The following is a 17,873-nucleotide window of genomic DNA, read 5'->3' on the forward strand; positions in this document are numbered from 1 at the left end:
TGAAATAGCTATTATATGAATGCAAAGAAAAAAAGTATAGAATAGAATTCAGGTAGTTGATTCCACAAAATATAATAAAAACTTTTCAAAGAACCAATTTGTTAGTGGCTTTAAGTAGAATCCCGTTAAGATGGTCATTATTTCGCCACCCCCCCCCCCCCCATTTAAAAAAAAGTTTTTTTTGAGATGGTTAAATCTGATTTATTTTCAAACATTTTAAGGAGGGATCTACTTCACCCCAAAATTTGTATTTAGAAATGAACACCGCTTTAGCCCCCCAGCTTTAATAAATAAATTAAGTAGATTTGAATAAGTACATGGGTAACATTCTATCAACAAATTGTTCCATAGCATACATATAAATTAAGAATTTTTAAAAAAATTAATTTTACGTTAAATATTAACAGAAAAGTTCAATTAAGTGTGCATTAATTTTTACCAAAATTAATGAAAAAATTTTTTTAACAAAACACAGTACACTTTTATTTACATATTGAACTAGTTTTGTATTTGTAATCATTTAGGTGGGTTATCAATTCCACATGAAATGTAACTTTTAAATTGTCTAAAGACAATGAGTTTTTCACATTGTTCTAAAGTATAAAATGTTGAATCCTACTCAGTCTTCAAAAAACGATCTCTCAATTTATGTTTTGCTATATGGACATTTATTAATGTGTAGGTTTAATAAAAAGTTGATGTGATTGAACGTCATATATATTGTTGTCCTTCTGATAGCAGAAACTTTCCATTGTTGTCTTTCTAATAGCAGAAATTTATGTTTGCTTGAATTAATTTAGCCAATAATGAACTGGGGGACGCGTTTGTTATTAATAATTGGTTAATGCTAAAAGCAAGTTTCAGGTTATTGGATATTGGCCTACAGCCAATGAGGAACTGGCGAAAATGAGTTGATTTTATAGGCAAAAAAGAAAAGTTGCCCCATCACTTTTAAAAGGAGGCTGAGACCTAATTTTCGGCCAGGTTTCCCATCCCTTATCCCTGTTCGAAACCGATTAATTTCGCTGGATTAGAACAGGTTCTCAGCCATACTGAAAAATTGTATATAGCATCGTATGAGAAACAATTTTCCACGAATATTAAAATGATAAATAACTATTATATTTCAAAATTAACACATTTGATTTTTAAAACCTAACTTAAATTTTTTTCATGAAAAAAAATTTATTGTGATAAAAATTTTTTGCAAAAATAATAGAACTATATTGAAACTGCATTTTCAATAGTTTAATCCTAGAATTACCCAGAACTCTTTCTACATTGTGAAGCAATAAAAAACTATAGCACGTTATTGTTGAATAAAACAGCAGTTTTGACTAATTAATAAATTCTATAAGTTGTGCTGAGAGCTCAGTTGTGCTGAGAGCTTCAGAATGAAAACATCTCATTCCCACACAACTCACTGTATTTGTGAAAGGTAAGCAATTTAACACTAACTATGTTACTAATACAAAAAAACACTTACACTGACTTTAAAAAAATAAGAAAAGGTTACTACACAAATAAAATCCTAACACACTAAAAAAAATAAAAAAAAGGTAACTACACAAAATAAAAACCTAACACACTCTAGTATGGAGCGCAAATTTAAAAAACTTAAAAACTACTTAATACTAGAGTTAAAATTCATACTTTTAAGAAGAAAAAAAAATCTGCTGACTTAATTCTTAGAAATATTCATTGATTCGTCAAAAATAAAATTAAAACTGCTAATTGCTGAGTTTTAAGTTATAAAATTACAATCTGATTCATGAACAGTTAATATATTAATTAAATATAAACAAGTACTTAAAAGGACACTCCTAATTACTAAAAATCAAAAATCAATTTCTTTATTTTAGATCAACAGCTCGCTTGGAATAACTCTGACACACAGCTCATAACGCAGACAGAGAAAACTCAAACACTCAGTGACAGAAAAACAAAACAAAACCACCAATAAAAACACAAACATATACAAACCTGAAAACTCACCACCAAAAAAAAAAATTTTAAAAAGTACTATGAAATTACAACAAGAGCAAAAAATATACAAAGACAAAGAATAATAAAATGAAACTACTGTGACATGACATAAAATGACAAAATAACCCAACTGACAATGTATGTGATTTAACCATTTACAGCTAGTTTGCAAAGTAAACATAAAACAAAAATAAACAACTACTGTATTAAATAACAAAAAAATTTGTAACAATATGAAACATAAACCTGCTTACCGGAAGTTTTTTTTCTTTCATAAGTATCCATATATGTAATAATATATGTTATAATGTAATCATTTTCAGGGCGAAGGGGGATAGGCAGGAATGAAGGCTACTAAATTTAAAAAATATAACACATTTAAACATGACTTTTAGCCTTTCAGCCTGTCTTGTCCTTCTGCCGCCTTCACCCAATCCCCAACCTGAAAAACAGAACCAAGTCGTGGGTAAATCTACAACGTACCAAGATACAGTGTAGTGCCATGAATCTTCCTAGTTATATTTTAATATATAATACTGTATATGTTAATTGTAATTCATTATTAAATCCTACTGTGCTTTATTATTATATTATATGTAACTAGTGGAATAATAAATCTATCTATCTATCTATAAAGACAGGCAAAGTTAGCCAAGCAAAGAATTACAGCAATTGGTGCCACTCTAACAATCTTAAATATTTGGACTGGTAGGATAATATGATTGACTATAGATTTTCTGAAATAGATTTTTTGAATGGACATAAGATAATATCTAGAACTTAAAATTGACTTTGAAACACAAGCTTGCAATCATTGTATGATGTTAGATTAGTAGAAAAAAATGTATCGGCAGCCGTGAGCATCGGCCGCTGATTAGGTTGGAACATGGAACACATGCAACTGTTTCTTTTAGGTTAAATGGCCTACAGGTGACTGCCGGGCTCTACAAAAAATGTTACATAGACGATTATGTCACAGAGTAGCTAAGCTAAACAAAGACATTACTTGTAATCGAAGGAGTGGAAAAAAATAACACAACCAAGCCAAAAAATGCGCCAGGCTGCGTAAAAATTACGACAAAAAAATAATATTTTAGAAAAAGTAAATGATTTAGCACTCTACAAAAAATTTATTTTAAAAACATATTTTCGATCAAAATGCTCATTTAAAAAGCATATTCTGTGCATAAAACAAACAATAGTTTTCGTATAAAAATATTAAATTAAATTTTGAATAAGTTTGAACGTAGTCCTATTATATAAATGTTCCTTTCGAACTTTTAGGGATTGTATTTACATTTAAAATACTTATAAGGAACTTGTTTGAAAAAGTAGATTTTATAAAAGGATTGTTTGGGGCTTATTTTAAGTTATGTTAGGATAGAAAAGTTCCGCATGGATAGTACCCAGTATGGATTTAGTCTTGCTGTACTAGAGCTCCCCGAAGGGGATTGAATATGTTTTACAACAAAACAAAAACAAGGGGGTGTTCTCTGATCAAAAATCTGAATGAGTGAACGCTCCAATATTAATTTTAGTAACACATAATATTCTTTAGATTAACCAACAATTTATTTTTAAGTTTTACAACTTGATACAGCTTTGAATGATGTATGTATAATATCATTGTAAAGGATATATTTCACTTTATTATGGAAAAAACTGCAGTGGCTTTAGAGAAATCGAATAAAGAAAAACAAATAAAAAGAATAGTCCTAATATGCGTATCTTCTCAATAATTGCCTTCTAATATCTCTACGTCCTTATATGTAACTTTTAAGCTAATCTTCAGTTTTTTTATCCACATATATTAAAACACAAAATCTTAAATTGCTATTTTATATGTGAATGAGCAGCAAATATCTAATTTACATGGGCCGTTGGTCTGTTGGTTATGCTACAAAGTACATTTAAATATAAAGTTTTCGCTATTTTCTATTTATTATTATCACTTTCTTTCTTTTTATTGACCACTTGAAATAAATATTCCATGCTTTTTTGGTACTTTTTTCTACTTATAGATGTTGTCATCAATATTTATTTATTATTTTTTAATGTTGATATTTACAGTTTATTGGATTTATCAATTTATAACTTCCTATGACGTAAACACTTTTGATGTATGTTGTTCGATATTGGTTGCAGGAGAGGTTTCTTTAACAGTACAAATGTCTTTCTTTTGAATTGTCTTCATTATAGAAAAGTCCATCGGACCAAAGCCAAGATTCCCTGAAAATCAATGAGGATAAGAAATGTCCTGATTTACCCTCTTAAATTACTAGTGTTACGTACCTAACATAGTAGTATGTTTTCTCGTATTCATTCGAATCCGGTGGATAGGAACCGGTTCTCATCCATACGAAAAAACTATGTCTAGCATCGTATTATATCCAGCTTTCTACGAATATAGAAATGTACAATCATAAGATTAAAACTAGTTTTTTAGCCGGTGACTTCGTCACTTCGGGGCTAAAAAAACTAGTTTTAATCTCATAATTGTACATTCTATATCCACGGAAAGCCGTTTATAATACGATGCGAGAAATAACTATTATTGTTTTGAAATGTCTAATGTTGTTTTCAGACTTTGCCACAAAAAGGCTAATTCCCTAACGCACAGTATTTTTTCTTTACCTCTCGGAAAAGCTTTTTCATGTAACGGTGACAATAGAATATTTTGTAAATTTTGTTGTAGCTATACTCAGGGAAGAGGGAGGAGACATTGGGGTGTTTGTTACACTAGTCCCCAAAGTTCTAGATTAATGTTTTTTTATTCGTTGGCATAACAACTTTGGGGACTTTGAATTTTGATTGGTAGGTTCATTAAGTTTAGTGTTGAAACGTTACAACCACTAATTATTACCTACAGAAGAGATAATTTTGTGTATCTTTATTTGGGATGTACATTAATTTATCGGCCATTGTCTTATCCCTCTTAATTGCTGAGCTATAGTATGTAAAGATTGTGTAATATGGATTAAACAAGATTAGTTGTCAACAAAATCTTGCACCTTTGCAGACAGAGGCAACACAATAAAGTAGAAAATATTGGGATTGTTATTCCTTAGATACCAGAGATTTTAAGAGATAAAGCAATAGCCTATAAATTTATGTACATTGTACATCCCTAATTATGATACAAAATTCACAATAAATTCCATAGATTACAATTAGTGGATAAAACGTTTGGACACTCAACTTAATGAAACAATTAATCAAAATTTAATTTAAGTCCCCAAAGAAAAGAAAATAAAAATTTAGGAAAATAGTGTAAATAAAAGCCAAAAGTCCCCACCCTTCGTGCTTAGATACACTATTTCTTATGATTGTTCTGATCAGGGCCCGGCAGATGCCATCATCAGTGGCTGTGGCTTTATATTGGCCAATTACAGTAAACATCCGTTTGTCTCTACATTAAGACAAAGATGACAACATATACTTAAAAGAGAAGATTAAAAAGTAAATATTATCAGACAAACTATCATTAAACGGACAGACAAAACTAAATATAGAAAAGCTTTGATTAAAAAATAAAAATTTTCAGTTGTCTTTAAAATTGAAAAAAAAATATAACTCATTTGAAAGATCGAGTGAAGAGCATAACTTTTTACTCTCCAAACAGATTCTATAAAATCTGTAGGTTGGCCAACTCAATAAAGATGTAATTTAACCAGTAAGTGCGAAATTTATAGAAGTAGTGTAGATCTGGCGTTCAGATTTTTAGTGAAAATAGTTACATAATTTATCATATAAAAACTTGATTTAGGGTAAAATTAAAGATATCTTGCTCAATCTATAACTTTTTCGTCTTTTGCTGAAGTTTTGCGTAATCTGTATGCATCTTTTAATTATGCTGGAAATGGTTTAGCTCAGTCTATATCTAATTTGTCTGTTGGTAAAATGAGAAAGTGTGAAGATAATGTTTCATGAGACTTAATATGTTTAAATCTAGAAAATATAGAACCTAGTGCTGAATCTGTTAAACTTTTGTGCTGTTATTGTATCAAAATAAGACTGTAGTTATATATGCAATCCATTGAACAGCAGTTTGGCATTATGGGGCCATAGGGTTACCTTTATATGGAAAACTTTTCTACGAGGTTATCATCAAAGATGGAAAAGACATTGGGCTGTTTATTACACTAGTACCCAAAGTTTTATAATTACGTTTCCTATTCGTTGGCTTAACAACTTTTGGGATCTTAATGAATTTTGATTCGTTGGTTAATTAAGTTGAACATCGAAACATTTCAACCACTAGTTTATCATCATTCTTAGTGTATCATCATTGAGGATGTAATTATGCATCACATTAGATCCCTGGGTTATGAGGTTCCCCCCCATCCAAGCACCATTTCATTTTTTGTAGAGTATTATTACTGTGAAACGAAAAGAAAATAGAGTTTACCACTAGTAGATAAACAAGGATGACAACATCCATAAGTAGCGAAGCACAAACAATTAAATAAGAATTTAGATATTAGTTGTCAAAAGCATGTATATTAGGAAAAAATCACGAAACCTTTCAACATTTGTTTTTAATTTCTTAATGTTTATATTTCAGTACTATGACTTACAGACTGACGGTCAAAGTAAATTCATACTGGATGCTCAAAAGAACGGGAAATTTTGATATGTTTAACTACAAAAATTTTAAAAAACGGACCATAAACACCAAAGATATTAGGAAAAATGTGAAAAATATAAAAAATGGCCAAAAAACCTGCAAAAAGGCAGTCTGACCGCCATTGATGTTTTCTTGAAACGACAGGAAATTTAATTTTGATATCTATAACTGAAAAACTTCGGAAATCGGACCATAAACACCAAAGGTATGGAGGAGAATTTGAAAAATTCAAAAATAGCCTAAAACCTAATTAAAGGCAGCCTGACCGTCATAGTTGTTTTATTGAAACGACAGGAAATTTAATTTTGATACAATAACTGAAAAAATTTTGGAAATCGGACCATAAATTCCAAAGATATGGAGAAATATGTGAAAAATACAGAAATAGCCTAAAACCTGCTAAAAAGCGGTCCTACCGCCATTGATGTTTTATAGTTAATTGTGCTCCTTAATAATGGGAATGTTGTCAAAAAATTTCAGCCTTTTATCTTTTATACGAGCTGAGAAAATCACGTTTCCCCCAAACTAAGACGGACATACGGACATACGGACATCTGACATTTCAAATTATAGAGTAGCTTCGCTACTAAAAATAATTTATCTAACCATAATATTACAATAATTTACCCTTTTCTGTGTATTTTTTTTTAATTCAAGAAAATCTTAACAACTTAGAAAGCTTTAACCAAAAAAGAAAATCTGTTTTATGTATTTTTCTTTTAAAAGTTGACAAATCTGATTTACATGCCTTTTAAGTTTTCAAAGTTTTGCGTAAAGTCTGGCGCAAGTTATTTTTTCTTAGAAAAGGATATATTAGGGCTTGGCAGTCGCTTCTGTAAAAAAAAAAAACAGCCGGAGAATGTCAATTCGCACTCTTATCTATTAGTTATATCAAAGCTCATCTACTGCCAACCTATTTTTTTAAATCTTAAGCCGTCTGATATTGATCACGGCATAAAAAAACATCAATATTTTACACAATATATATCCATAGCTGAAAGTTCATAGAAACTTGCAATTTTGTCAAAAAGCCTCTTTGATTATAAAACATTTTAAATTTATTCGCGGCTGCAAAACCCTAGGGTATACAAAAGTTAATATGGGAAACCAGATGGTGGTTTATTGACAAAAAAAGGTTAAGTTTTTCATTTTGTGCTGTACGGTTATAAATATAAATCATATGAGATCTTTTTAGGTCATTATACTTCATATTTTGTATTGTTATCGTAAAGTTTTGTTTTAAGTGATTTAGACTTTAAACATACCAATTTCTTTAATGTCAAAAAATTACATTACTGATAAATAGTTGCTTTAAATCGTGAAGTTTAGTGCTCTGTACAATTACATCATCTAACAAAGAATCTGCAATCAAAGGGTGTGTTCACAATAAACAATTTAAAGAATAGAAACAGCAAAAGTTAATATTTTTGTTGGATCTGATAAGCGCCAACTTTATAGTTATGATAAATTTAATAAAAAGCAAAGGTTTCGTGAATAAACTTTTAAAGGATAATATTCATGGTGTATTTATATATTTTCCGAAACCCTCTAAAAATTCTAAATAAATTTAGTTCAGTATTGATAAAAATCTTACTACTTTATATAATACAAGTGGCTTTGCCCCAAGACGTGAATGGAAGTCCCCCATTATTTCCTTTTTTTGAGGGGGAGGGGAATAATTTGTTTCATCAGGGGTTATAACACTATAACAGAAATGTTCTATATAAAAAACTAGCGGATTCGCCCCTAGCCTCTAGGGGCTTTGTCCCAAGAGGTTTGATCAAACCAATTTTCGTATTTAGATTTAAAATAAAAAGAAAAAGAAAACAAAATTTTTTTTTGGGGGGGGGGGGGTTAGTCGACCCCACTATTTTATTTTTAGTTTTAAAAAGAATTTTTTTTTTTTTTGGGGGGGGGGAAGGGGTATTTTTTGTTTTTGTGGGGGTTGAGGGGGTGTCCCACCACCCAAGAAAATAGTTATAAACCTTCCCGGGAACTATGAGAAGCTACCCTGTAAAGGAGAACCCGATCGGTTCAGCGGTTAGCGAGATCCTTCGCTACAAACAAACACACAAACAAACAGACAGACATCGTTCTACTTTGTATTATATTTAGATATATCTCCATTTTGTAAACTTGTTTTCTGTTTTAGGTATATTGGAAGCCGAGGTCGAAACGCGTCTGCTCGCAACTCAATATCTATGGTTGGATTCTACGGGTGTGACTCCAATATGACCAATATTTGTAACAGCAGAAGAAACTCATTTCTCAGGTGAGCTTATAGTAAAGGAGAAATATTTCATTACCATCAGATTGGAAATTTAAGGTCCTTTGATTTTTCACAGATAATTTTTATTGTATTCTCCTTAGAAATTAGAAGCAGCTTATAGTGCCTGTAATGAAATGACGTCATACTATACAAATGTCAAATTATAGGCCATTATACATTGAAATTGACAAATCGTAAAATGTGTACTGGCCTATCATTGGTCATTTGTTTTGTATGGCGTCATTTTTTCATAGGCACTATAATCTACTTATAGAAATTAACTAATTAGGAAAGACCTTATAAAGAAGACTGAGTCAAATTAATTATACTAATTTTATAGATATGCAAAATATTTGAGTGGGACACCTGCTCCCAGTGAAACCATGTACCTGACAAATACTTGCCATCATCCTGGTGGAGGCCACCATACAGACAACCAGCTGGTCACCACTACAGCTCTCATGGCCAACAGAATCTCTCCACTTCCCAGGGTAAATATTCTCATTTATTTTTATATTAACATGGATGATCACATCTAACAGTAGCCAGGCTTTTTGAAGAAAAATAAAGTTTTAAAAAGTTTTAATACAAAGCTCAAGGATTTTTGAGTAATGGGGTGATTACAACAAATAACCCCCTCCCCCCCCCCCCCAAAAAAAAAAAGTTGAATTATCCCCATGTCCTGTTTTTATAGCCCCACAAAAAAATTAAAAGCTTTGACATCCTTGGCAACGCATTTGGCAATAGGTATATGTAAACTTATTGCATTTAATTAATAAAAATGTAATATAGGTATTTGTTTTTAATTTTCAAATGGTAAAAGTTTAGTCTGCAGAAGTAAAAAGTTGTTGTTTAACCAATCAAATGAAAGTTTCAAAAGAATTCTTCCGTAGGTATCACATTAGCTACAGAGCACACACCTAACTTGAAATTAATTAAGTAAAAATATGGTCAAAGATCTATTCTAAATTTTTCTGCAGCAAACTTGCTTAGAACTAAAAATTACAAAATTATTATAATTTTGTGTCAGCGAATTAAAGATTTCAATTCTTAAGAACCAATTAAATATTTAATTTAACATAAATAACATATTATGTTACTTAAGATAAGGCTCTCCTTATAGCTATGTTAGTTCTATTAGGGTCACTTAGCTTTATTTTGATTCATTTTAAGATAAATGTGGATTTGTTTTACCGTTGTGCTTAAAAAAAATAAAAAAATAAACTTACAGAAAAAAATTCTTTTTAAAAAATACTAAAATGTTGCATAGTTTGTCATTGAATAAGGGGTAGGTGCTTCTTAAATAAACCTTCAAAACTTTCCGCATCCAAATAATTAAAGGCTACCAAAGTCAAATTTTATTCAATTGAAGGGAAGATTGTCTTATCCCTGAAATCTTGTAAGTGTATAGTTTGACTGTAGCTGCATTTTCAAAGTTTTCTCCATACACAAAACTATGTTTGCTTACAAGATTAAAGCTAAGGATTCTTTCTCAAAGTAAATAACTTTATTCTTTCTATTTCATTTTTATTTGTTGTAGTTGTTAACAAGTCCAATAGTAGCGAAGCCTTTAAATCCTAGCTAATGACTTTTTTGTAGAAGATTGAGAAGTTGTATTTCAAAAATAGATTTAAACTTTCCATAGACCTAAAAGATCTCAATCGGTCCAGCGATTGGCGAGATCTTTCGCTAAAAATAGACATCCTACTTCTGAAACATGACGGAAGGACAGACAGCCCAAGGAAATTATATACTGGATGCTCTTGCTCATTAGTACAGGGAATCATTCCCCAAAATTTCAACCGTCTGTCTTAAATAGCAGACAAGAAAATCACAATTCGGACGGATGACAGACAGAGAGACCCAATGAATTATTGAGTAGCTTTTCTACTAATGATATAACGACTTACTTTTTATGTTATGTATGAAAGTATAGGATAGTAATGCATGTGTATATTGTATATGATTAGGTATAAAAGATAAATCATAAATGATACATATCTACATATATATTTGGCCTTTGCTTTTTATATAAACAAGGATAATTCTACCCATAAGTAGCACAGTAGCAAAAGCCAAAACAGATGCTTGGATTTGGAATAATCACAAAAGGGCGACAAATCAGCATTCTAAAAGCCAAAGGTTTATTCTTAAAAGTTCTAAACTAGATTTAATACATAAAAATCACTCTTCAAAATAGTTAAGACGCACATAGAAACAAATCCTACAAATGTAGAAGCATCACTTTTTTGGGGGTAGTTTTTTTTAAAGTTATTATAAGTTATAGCAGTTCTATTATTGAACAATTCATTGCCAATGTTTCCAAGAGGCATAATAGTTATTTCTCGCATCGTATTATAAACGGCTTTCCGCGGATATAAAATGTACAATTATAAGATTAAAACCAGTTTTTTAGCCCCGAGATGCCGTAGGCACTGGCTAAAAAAACTGGTTTTAATCTTATGATTGTACATCTTTATATTCGTAGAAAACTGGTTATAATACGGTGCTAGACATAGTTTTTTCGTATTGATGAGAACCGGTTTCTATCCACCGGATTCGAATGAATACGAGAAAAAGTATTTTTAACTAATTCATTTTGTGCCACATTTTATTTATTTATACAAATCTGTTTTTAACAACAAGAAGGAAACAAATAACAATTTTATTCTTCTTAATTTACAACAATAATGTTTACAAATATTTTTCTCTTCAAAATAAATTTATCTAAACAAGAAGTACTTTTAAACAGGGAAGTTTACAGAGCAAAATAACAGTTTATTAGTATTATTAGCGGGTTCCCCATTAAAGGCCTTTAGGGGCACTTGAGGTAAGGGGAGTTTGTTTAGACAACCCATTTTTTTTTATTTTAGTAAGAATTTTTTTTTTCATTTTCCTGTGGGAGGGTAAATTTTGTCTAGGGACAATTTCTCTCGGGTGGTGGTACCCTCCCCAAAAATAGTTATAAACCTTCCCACGAGCATATAAAGCATATAAAGCTACCTGTAAAGGAGAACAAGATCGATTCAGCGGTAAGCTATATCCTTCGGTCCACACACACACACAAAGATCTTATTACTTTATTATAAGGATTATGATTAAAACAGCATTATGAGATGAAAAAAAAGAAAATTAGACTTAAAATTAGTAATATAAGAAATCAATAATAAATATGAAATTCAAAGTATGGGGAAAAGTATGAGAAAAGCGTCAATTAATAAATGATTTACAAGTGGACGGACGGACATAAAATTTGTAGTTTAATTGCTCTTCTAAAAAGTTGAAACTACTTTTATAATCTTAAAACGTTGCAAGGAAAAAGAAAAACTTTTAAAATTTTATTTATTTTACCTGGCCTTAATTAAATTTTTAAAGAAAATACAATATTTTTATTCTAAGTTGACTTGTATGCAGATAAAACAGTTTGGTGGTTGAAATATTTTCCTTTCTTAATATAACATATTCGCATATGTTGGCAACTTCAATTTCTTTTAAATATTGACAATCAATAATGTTATTATTGGATCTTTAATTGTTTCCAGATATTTTGGAAACCTATTTCTATACTATGAAACAAATTCTTTCATCGTAAAAGGACGCAGCAGAAATCACAAACCATTACAAAGAATTCAGTTTTAATTTTCAGGGTCATTAGCTAGTAAATTCTGTTTGCCAAAATTCATGGATTTTAATAATACCAGTTCTCAAGAGGGAGAAAAAAGAGATGTGAAATGTTTGTTCCTCCCAATTTGCTAAGGAAAATGCAAATAAGTTTTGTGTAAAACTATATCATATTAAACTATAGGAAACAAAAATGTAGATATGCAGGTGTCCATATAGAACCACAAAAATAAATATTAACCAATAACAATTAGATCTTAATTCTATTTAATGACAGGACAGCGGAAAGTGTCATGTGTGACGTCATAAAAATACGTTTTAAAGGGAGTGATGAGAGGAGAAGTAGGAAAGGATGGAAATGAATAATAGACGTATTTTTATGACACTTTCCGCTGTCCCTTTAATTACGGATAATAATAAAATCATAGTCGTGCAGAAGAGGGATGTATCAACACCCCTGACGAGGTAAGGGGGGTTGAAATATACCACCCTAGTTGTCCAGTCCCCTACATAGTCATACACCCCCCTATATAAAGGTCTATATCTTCTGATACAATCCCCAAAAATAACCAAGGTTGGTGTCATGTAAAAAGTAAAACTTAACATAAATTAAGAGTGAAAAGAATAAAACCTGTGCATGCCACTGAATATAATTGTCAACAACAGACAAAGGACAAATAATATTGTTTCAGAAAAATGTAATATTGTTTCATAATTACCCAAGAATTCTATTATCTTTTCCTAATATCTTAACTTCATCTTGCAATTTTGCAAGCTAAAGTTATTTTTAGCACGAAGCCAGGATTTGCAGACAACTTTGCACACACAGTAAAGTTAAAGTCACACACTTGCTTCAACATGAAGTAGTATAATAGTTATTTCTCTCATTGTATTATAAACAGTTATCCGCGGATATAAAATGTACAAGTTTTTTATATAGCCCCGAGATGCCAAGAAGCTGGTTTTAGTCTTATGATTGTACATTTTTTAATCGTAGAAAACTGGATATAATACGAAGCTACACGTAGTTTTTTTTCGTATGGATGGTAGGCATAAATCATGCATAGGCCGACCTAAAATTTCCATAGTAGACTTTAAATTTCTATAGTTGGACTGGTGGCTTTTGTGAACAATTCTTGTGGTTAATATATTTAACCTAAATGAACTTCTTGCAAAGTGTTCAAATCAAATCAAACATAGTGAGTAACTACGTGCAAATACGTGAGATATTAAACATAGAATTAGCAATGGCATGCGAGGATTATGCGCTTCCGTTAAAATTGATACCCCCCTTAAACAAGAATTGCGGGGGGGGGTAGGGGGGTGTGAGCAATAAGGGGGTGTATTACAGACAGTAAGAGAGGTGTAAATTTATGGTCAGAAGGGAGGACTTGATGTAATTTTTTTTAAATATGTCTTTTGGTTAGTGGAATATACACAAAAAATTATGAACATCGTCTGATATACTCAAAGATATAGTGATTTATACAGACAGACATCTAGTTGTGGGGGAAAAATTTATAAATATAAAAATTTTCTGAAATGGGGGTTAAATTGGCGCTTAAAGTGCGCAATTTTCAAGAGATGTGTAACTTTTTTTCTTCACGCCTGTGATGTATTTATATCAGTTCTAATAAATATTTTTTTTTGTAACGTACAGTACATGTTAAACCTAAAGAAAGTTGAAGCCACGTGTGTAAAAGTGGTATACGTGTAGTAAGATATTAAAAGTGAAATTGGAAAAGTTTTGGCCACATCAACTTTATCTTTTCATTTGGATATCGTTTAAAAGCACCCACAACTTGTAAACTTTTTTTTGTTATTTTGCAACTTTTTTATTCAAAAGAAGTTGTATCAACTTTTTTTTTTTATAGCTAGCCGGTCCTTTTAGTAAGTAGTAGATGTAAAATTTTTCATAGAATTCAGATATGCAATCGGTTTTTTTGTAGACCTCTTATTTTTTAAGTAATTTAAGTTTTAAAAAAAAAATTAAGTCGATTTTAAGGTACTAAAATGCAACAAAAAAAAGAAAGAAAATGGCCATTATGAACAAAAATAGTAAGATCTTTAATTTGACACCTTACTTTTTCAATTCTGTCAGGTAATTATTGAAAAAATCGATTTTTTTAAACCCACGAGAATAAAAACTTTGAACTCAATTTTATCATTTCACAAGTAAAAAAATATGGGTTCATATATACCTTTAGAATCAGAAAAATATTAGGAATCCATTGTAAGCAAAATTGAAAAAAAAGTTTACAATATAGTATATAAACTACAATAAAAGGAATTATATGAAAATATCATATTATATTGTACAGGCAACGTCTTAACTTTTGAATTGGGTATAAAAATGGGAAGGGGGTATAGAAGGGGTAAAGAGGGGGTAAAAAAGGGAAGACAATAGTGTTGCCAGAACAAAAAATACAATTAGCCATTTTTATATTTTTTTATTTTTTTACTTTTTTTCAATTTTGCTTACAATGGATTCGTAATATTTTTCTGATTCTAAAGGTATATATGAACCCATGTTTTTTATGTCTGTTTGAGAAAATATTTAGGTCTAAAGTTTTTATTAAACCGAGGTTAAAAAAATAGATTTTTTCAATAATTACTCAACAGAATTTTAAAAGTAAGGTGTCAAATTAAAGATCTTACTATTTTTGTTCTTACTGGCCATTTTCTTCTTTTATTTTGTTGCGTTTTAGTACCTTAAAACCGACTTAATTATTTTTTAAAAAACTTAAATTACTTAAAAAATAAGAGGTCTACAAAAAAACCGATTGCATATCTGAATTCTATGAAAAATTTTACATCTACTACTTACTAAAAGAACCGGCTAGCCATAAAAAAAAAGTTGATACACCTTCTTTGGAAAATTGTATAAGATGCGTACTTTGGTCTTATAACAACTACACCTCCAGTGGGATCTAGGGATACTTGAAGGAAGGGTGGGGGGGGGGGGAGTCGACCCTAAACTTTTAATATTAGTTTCATAAAGAAATAGAGGGAGGGCTGTATTTTTATTGGTTATTTTTACCCTCCCCCAAAATAGTTATAAACCTTTCTTTGGCTTATAAGAAGCTATACTGTATAGGAGGTTCATATCGGTTCAGGTTAGCGAGATCCTTCGCTACACAGATATAGACAGACAACACACACATATTGTTGCTTGTATATAAGTATTGCTATAAAAGTTGGATTGTAAAATTGTAAAATGTGTGCGTTACTCAAGATATCTCGAATTATATCCTTAAATTATTTTCTAAACTTTTTAAAAGTGTATTTATGAACCAGTCTGTACATGTGTGTGTGTGTGTGTGTAAAAGGTTTCCCTCGTTATTGACGTTTAAAAAGGCCCGACGTGGTTGAAGATTGATCAAATGAAAATTTGGGCCCTAGGACAAACGAAGGAATCCCAAACGCAGGAGTTGAAACTTAACCTTACCTAATCTATTTTAGACTATCTTTTAAGTTTTTTCAATGCCTAACCCCTGCGGGGGGCTTTTTTGTACATTCGTATCTTAAGTTCTTAACATAACCTAATCTGTATAGAGTACTTAATTTAATTAATATTTTAACACTCCTGCGTTTGGGACTCCTGCCATGGAACCAAAATTTAGACATACAGACAGGAATAATGACTTACCCTAACGTTAGAGTAGCAACGGTTTTACAAGTTAGAATATTCTGAAAATTTAAATGATTAAATTTTTTTTTGATTTCAGGAAGAAATAGACCTGCGATTAATTGGGCACATAACTCAGATCTCCATAACCCCCGCTACCCCAATCACCAGCAGTCCCTCCAAAATGGAATTTCCACAAAACGGCTATGCCACCACCGTCGACAAGGATGAGGAAACGGTGGCGGCAGATGCGTCCGGCCGTGGTCAAGACCTGAATGGATTGCAAAGAAAGGAGGACAGTATTCAAAATGTTGAGTTGACCGCTTGTGGTCAGCCAGCAACAAACAACCACCATCCTGTACAGGTCAGTCAGATTACATGATTATAAAACGGCCACTTGTCTTTATCTTGCTGGACAGACTTGACAGTGAGAGTAGAGATCTTTAGAAAAATTTATAGGAAAAAAATTATGTTCAAAGAATTCTATTATGTCGATAATGTTTAAATTTTTTTCTTTTCCATTATATTTTATCTGAGCTGGATCATTAAATCATTTAGTGCTACCCACTGCCAATGCCGATGCAACTGCCATTGCCATTGCCAGTGCTGCCAATAAAACATGGATCTTTAAATCAAGTAATCTGGAAAACACTATGAAAACACCCTGCACCGGCTCAGTGGCAGTATTCATATATTGCGATGTCAGTGAGCCGGTTGGTTTTTCCAAAATGCTTCACGTATATCACCAATGATATTTTGATTTAAAGATCGCTATTAGTGAACCGCTTTCCAAATTGATTTAAAGATCCAGCTTTGGAATCGTACTTTATTTAGGTTGACTGTCCCTCAGTCGCCGCCAGCAAAGTACCTGACACCAACCACACCCGCGGTGGAGTGGCCCAGCCGTTCAGCAATGGCGGCCAGGAGATTGTGAAAGAGAACAATAACATTGAGATGGAAAATGAAATGTCTGAGCATCCTAGAATATCAGCTGATTGTCCTCTACTACAGAAAGAGGAGGAACAAATTGAAATAGTTTCTTCTTGTTGAATAAAAAAAAGTAAATATATGAAAAGGAATAGTTTTGTGTTTTAGTTAGTAAAGCAGTTTTATAAAAGGGTTGAAGTAACCTTTTTTATCTGAAAATAATATTCTATTATAAAAATAAAAATAATATTCTTTTAAAACAAAACATTTATTTTTAAGGAAGAAAACATTTATTTCAAATGCTTATCACCTAGCCCAAAGATCTTAATATATCAAATTAGCAGAGCTCGGCAGCTGCGCATCAACCGCCTCTAAGCCTCAGGGAAACCAACCTTTACAATTTTAAAAATCAGCGAAATAAAAGTCTAAACCTGACCCAAATATTGCAATTCCTCTTTAAAAATAAATCTAAGTATCCAAACAAATTTAAATTTGAGGCTACGTCGATTCTGAGGCGTGGCTGCCGAGCCCTGCTAATTAGAGTTTGATTGTTACTTCTTTAATATTTTTAAAATTTTATATTGATTTTCATAATTACCTGTTATTACGATGAAAAGTTTGCCTTTAAACAATATTTTTTAACTTTAAAGTATTGAAATAATTGTTCAATATTATATTTTTAGATATTTAAAATATGTATATTGCATAAAATTTAATTGCTTGTCCTAGTTATCATAATGTGTACTATTGAAAATTTTGAATATTTTTAAAAATCTTTTAGACTGCTAACGGCAAAATGTCTAGAACATGGGGGT

At 31.1% G+C, this 17,873-nt stretch overlaps 1 protein-coding gene and 1 long non-coding RNA gene across 3 annotated transcripts in view; both read left to right on the forward strand.

Annotated features, from left to right (window-relative positions):
* Positions 1-17,509, forward strand: part of LOC145316003 (diuretic hormone receptor-like) — a 115,868-nt gene extending 98,359 nt beyond the window's left edge. For both annotated transcript variants that reach the window (XM_080156263.1, XM_080156264.1), the window contains 4 exons: positions 8,766-8,885; positions 9,223-9,373; positions 16,232-16,495; positions 16,966-17,509. In XM_080156263.1, coding sequence (XP_080012389.1) covers positions 8,766-8,885; positions 9,223-9,373; positions 16,232-16,495; positions 16,966-17,181 — 751 coding nt within the window. In that variant the 3' untranslated portion in view covers positions 17,182-17,509. The remainder of the gene's footprint in view (positions 1-8,765; positions 8,886-9,222; positions 9,374-16,231; positions 16,496-16,965) is intronic.
* On the forward strand, positions 1,363-2,622 carry LOC145318219 (uncharacterized). The gene is made up of 2 exons (XR_013879257.1): positions 1,363-1,438; positions 1,863-2,622. It is a non-coding gene; the product is annotated as an uncharacterized LOC145318219 (long non-coding RNA).
* Positions 17,510-17,873: the final 364 nt, after the last annotated feature.

The sequence above is a fragment of the Acartia tonsa genome, chromosome 4 (assembly GCF_053477335.1).
Source record: "Acartia tonsa isolate MP-2025a chromosome 4, ASM5347733v1, whole genome shotgun sequence".
Taxonomy (NCBI): domain Eukaryota; kingdom Metazoa; phylum Arthropoda; class Copepoda; order Calanoida; family Acartiidae; genus Acartia; species Acartia tonsa.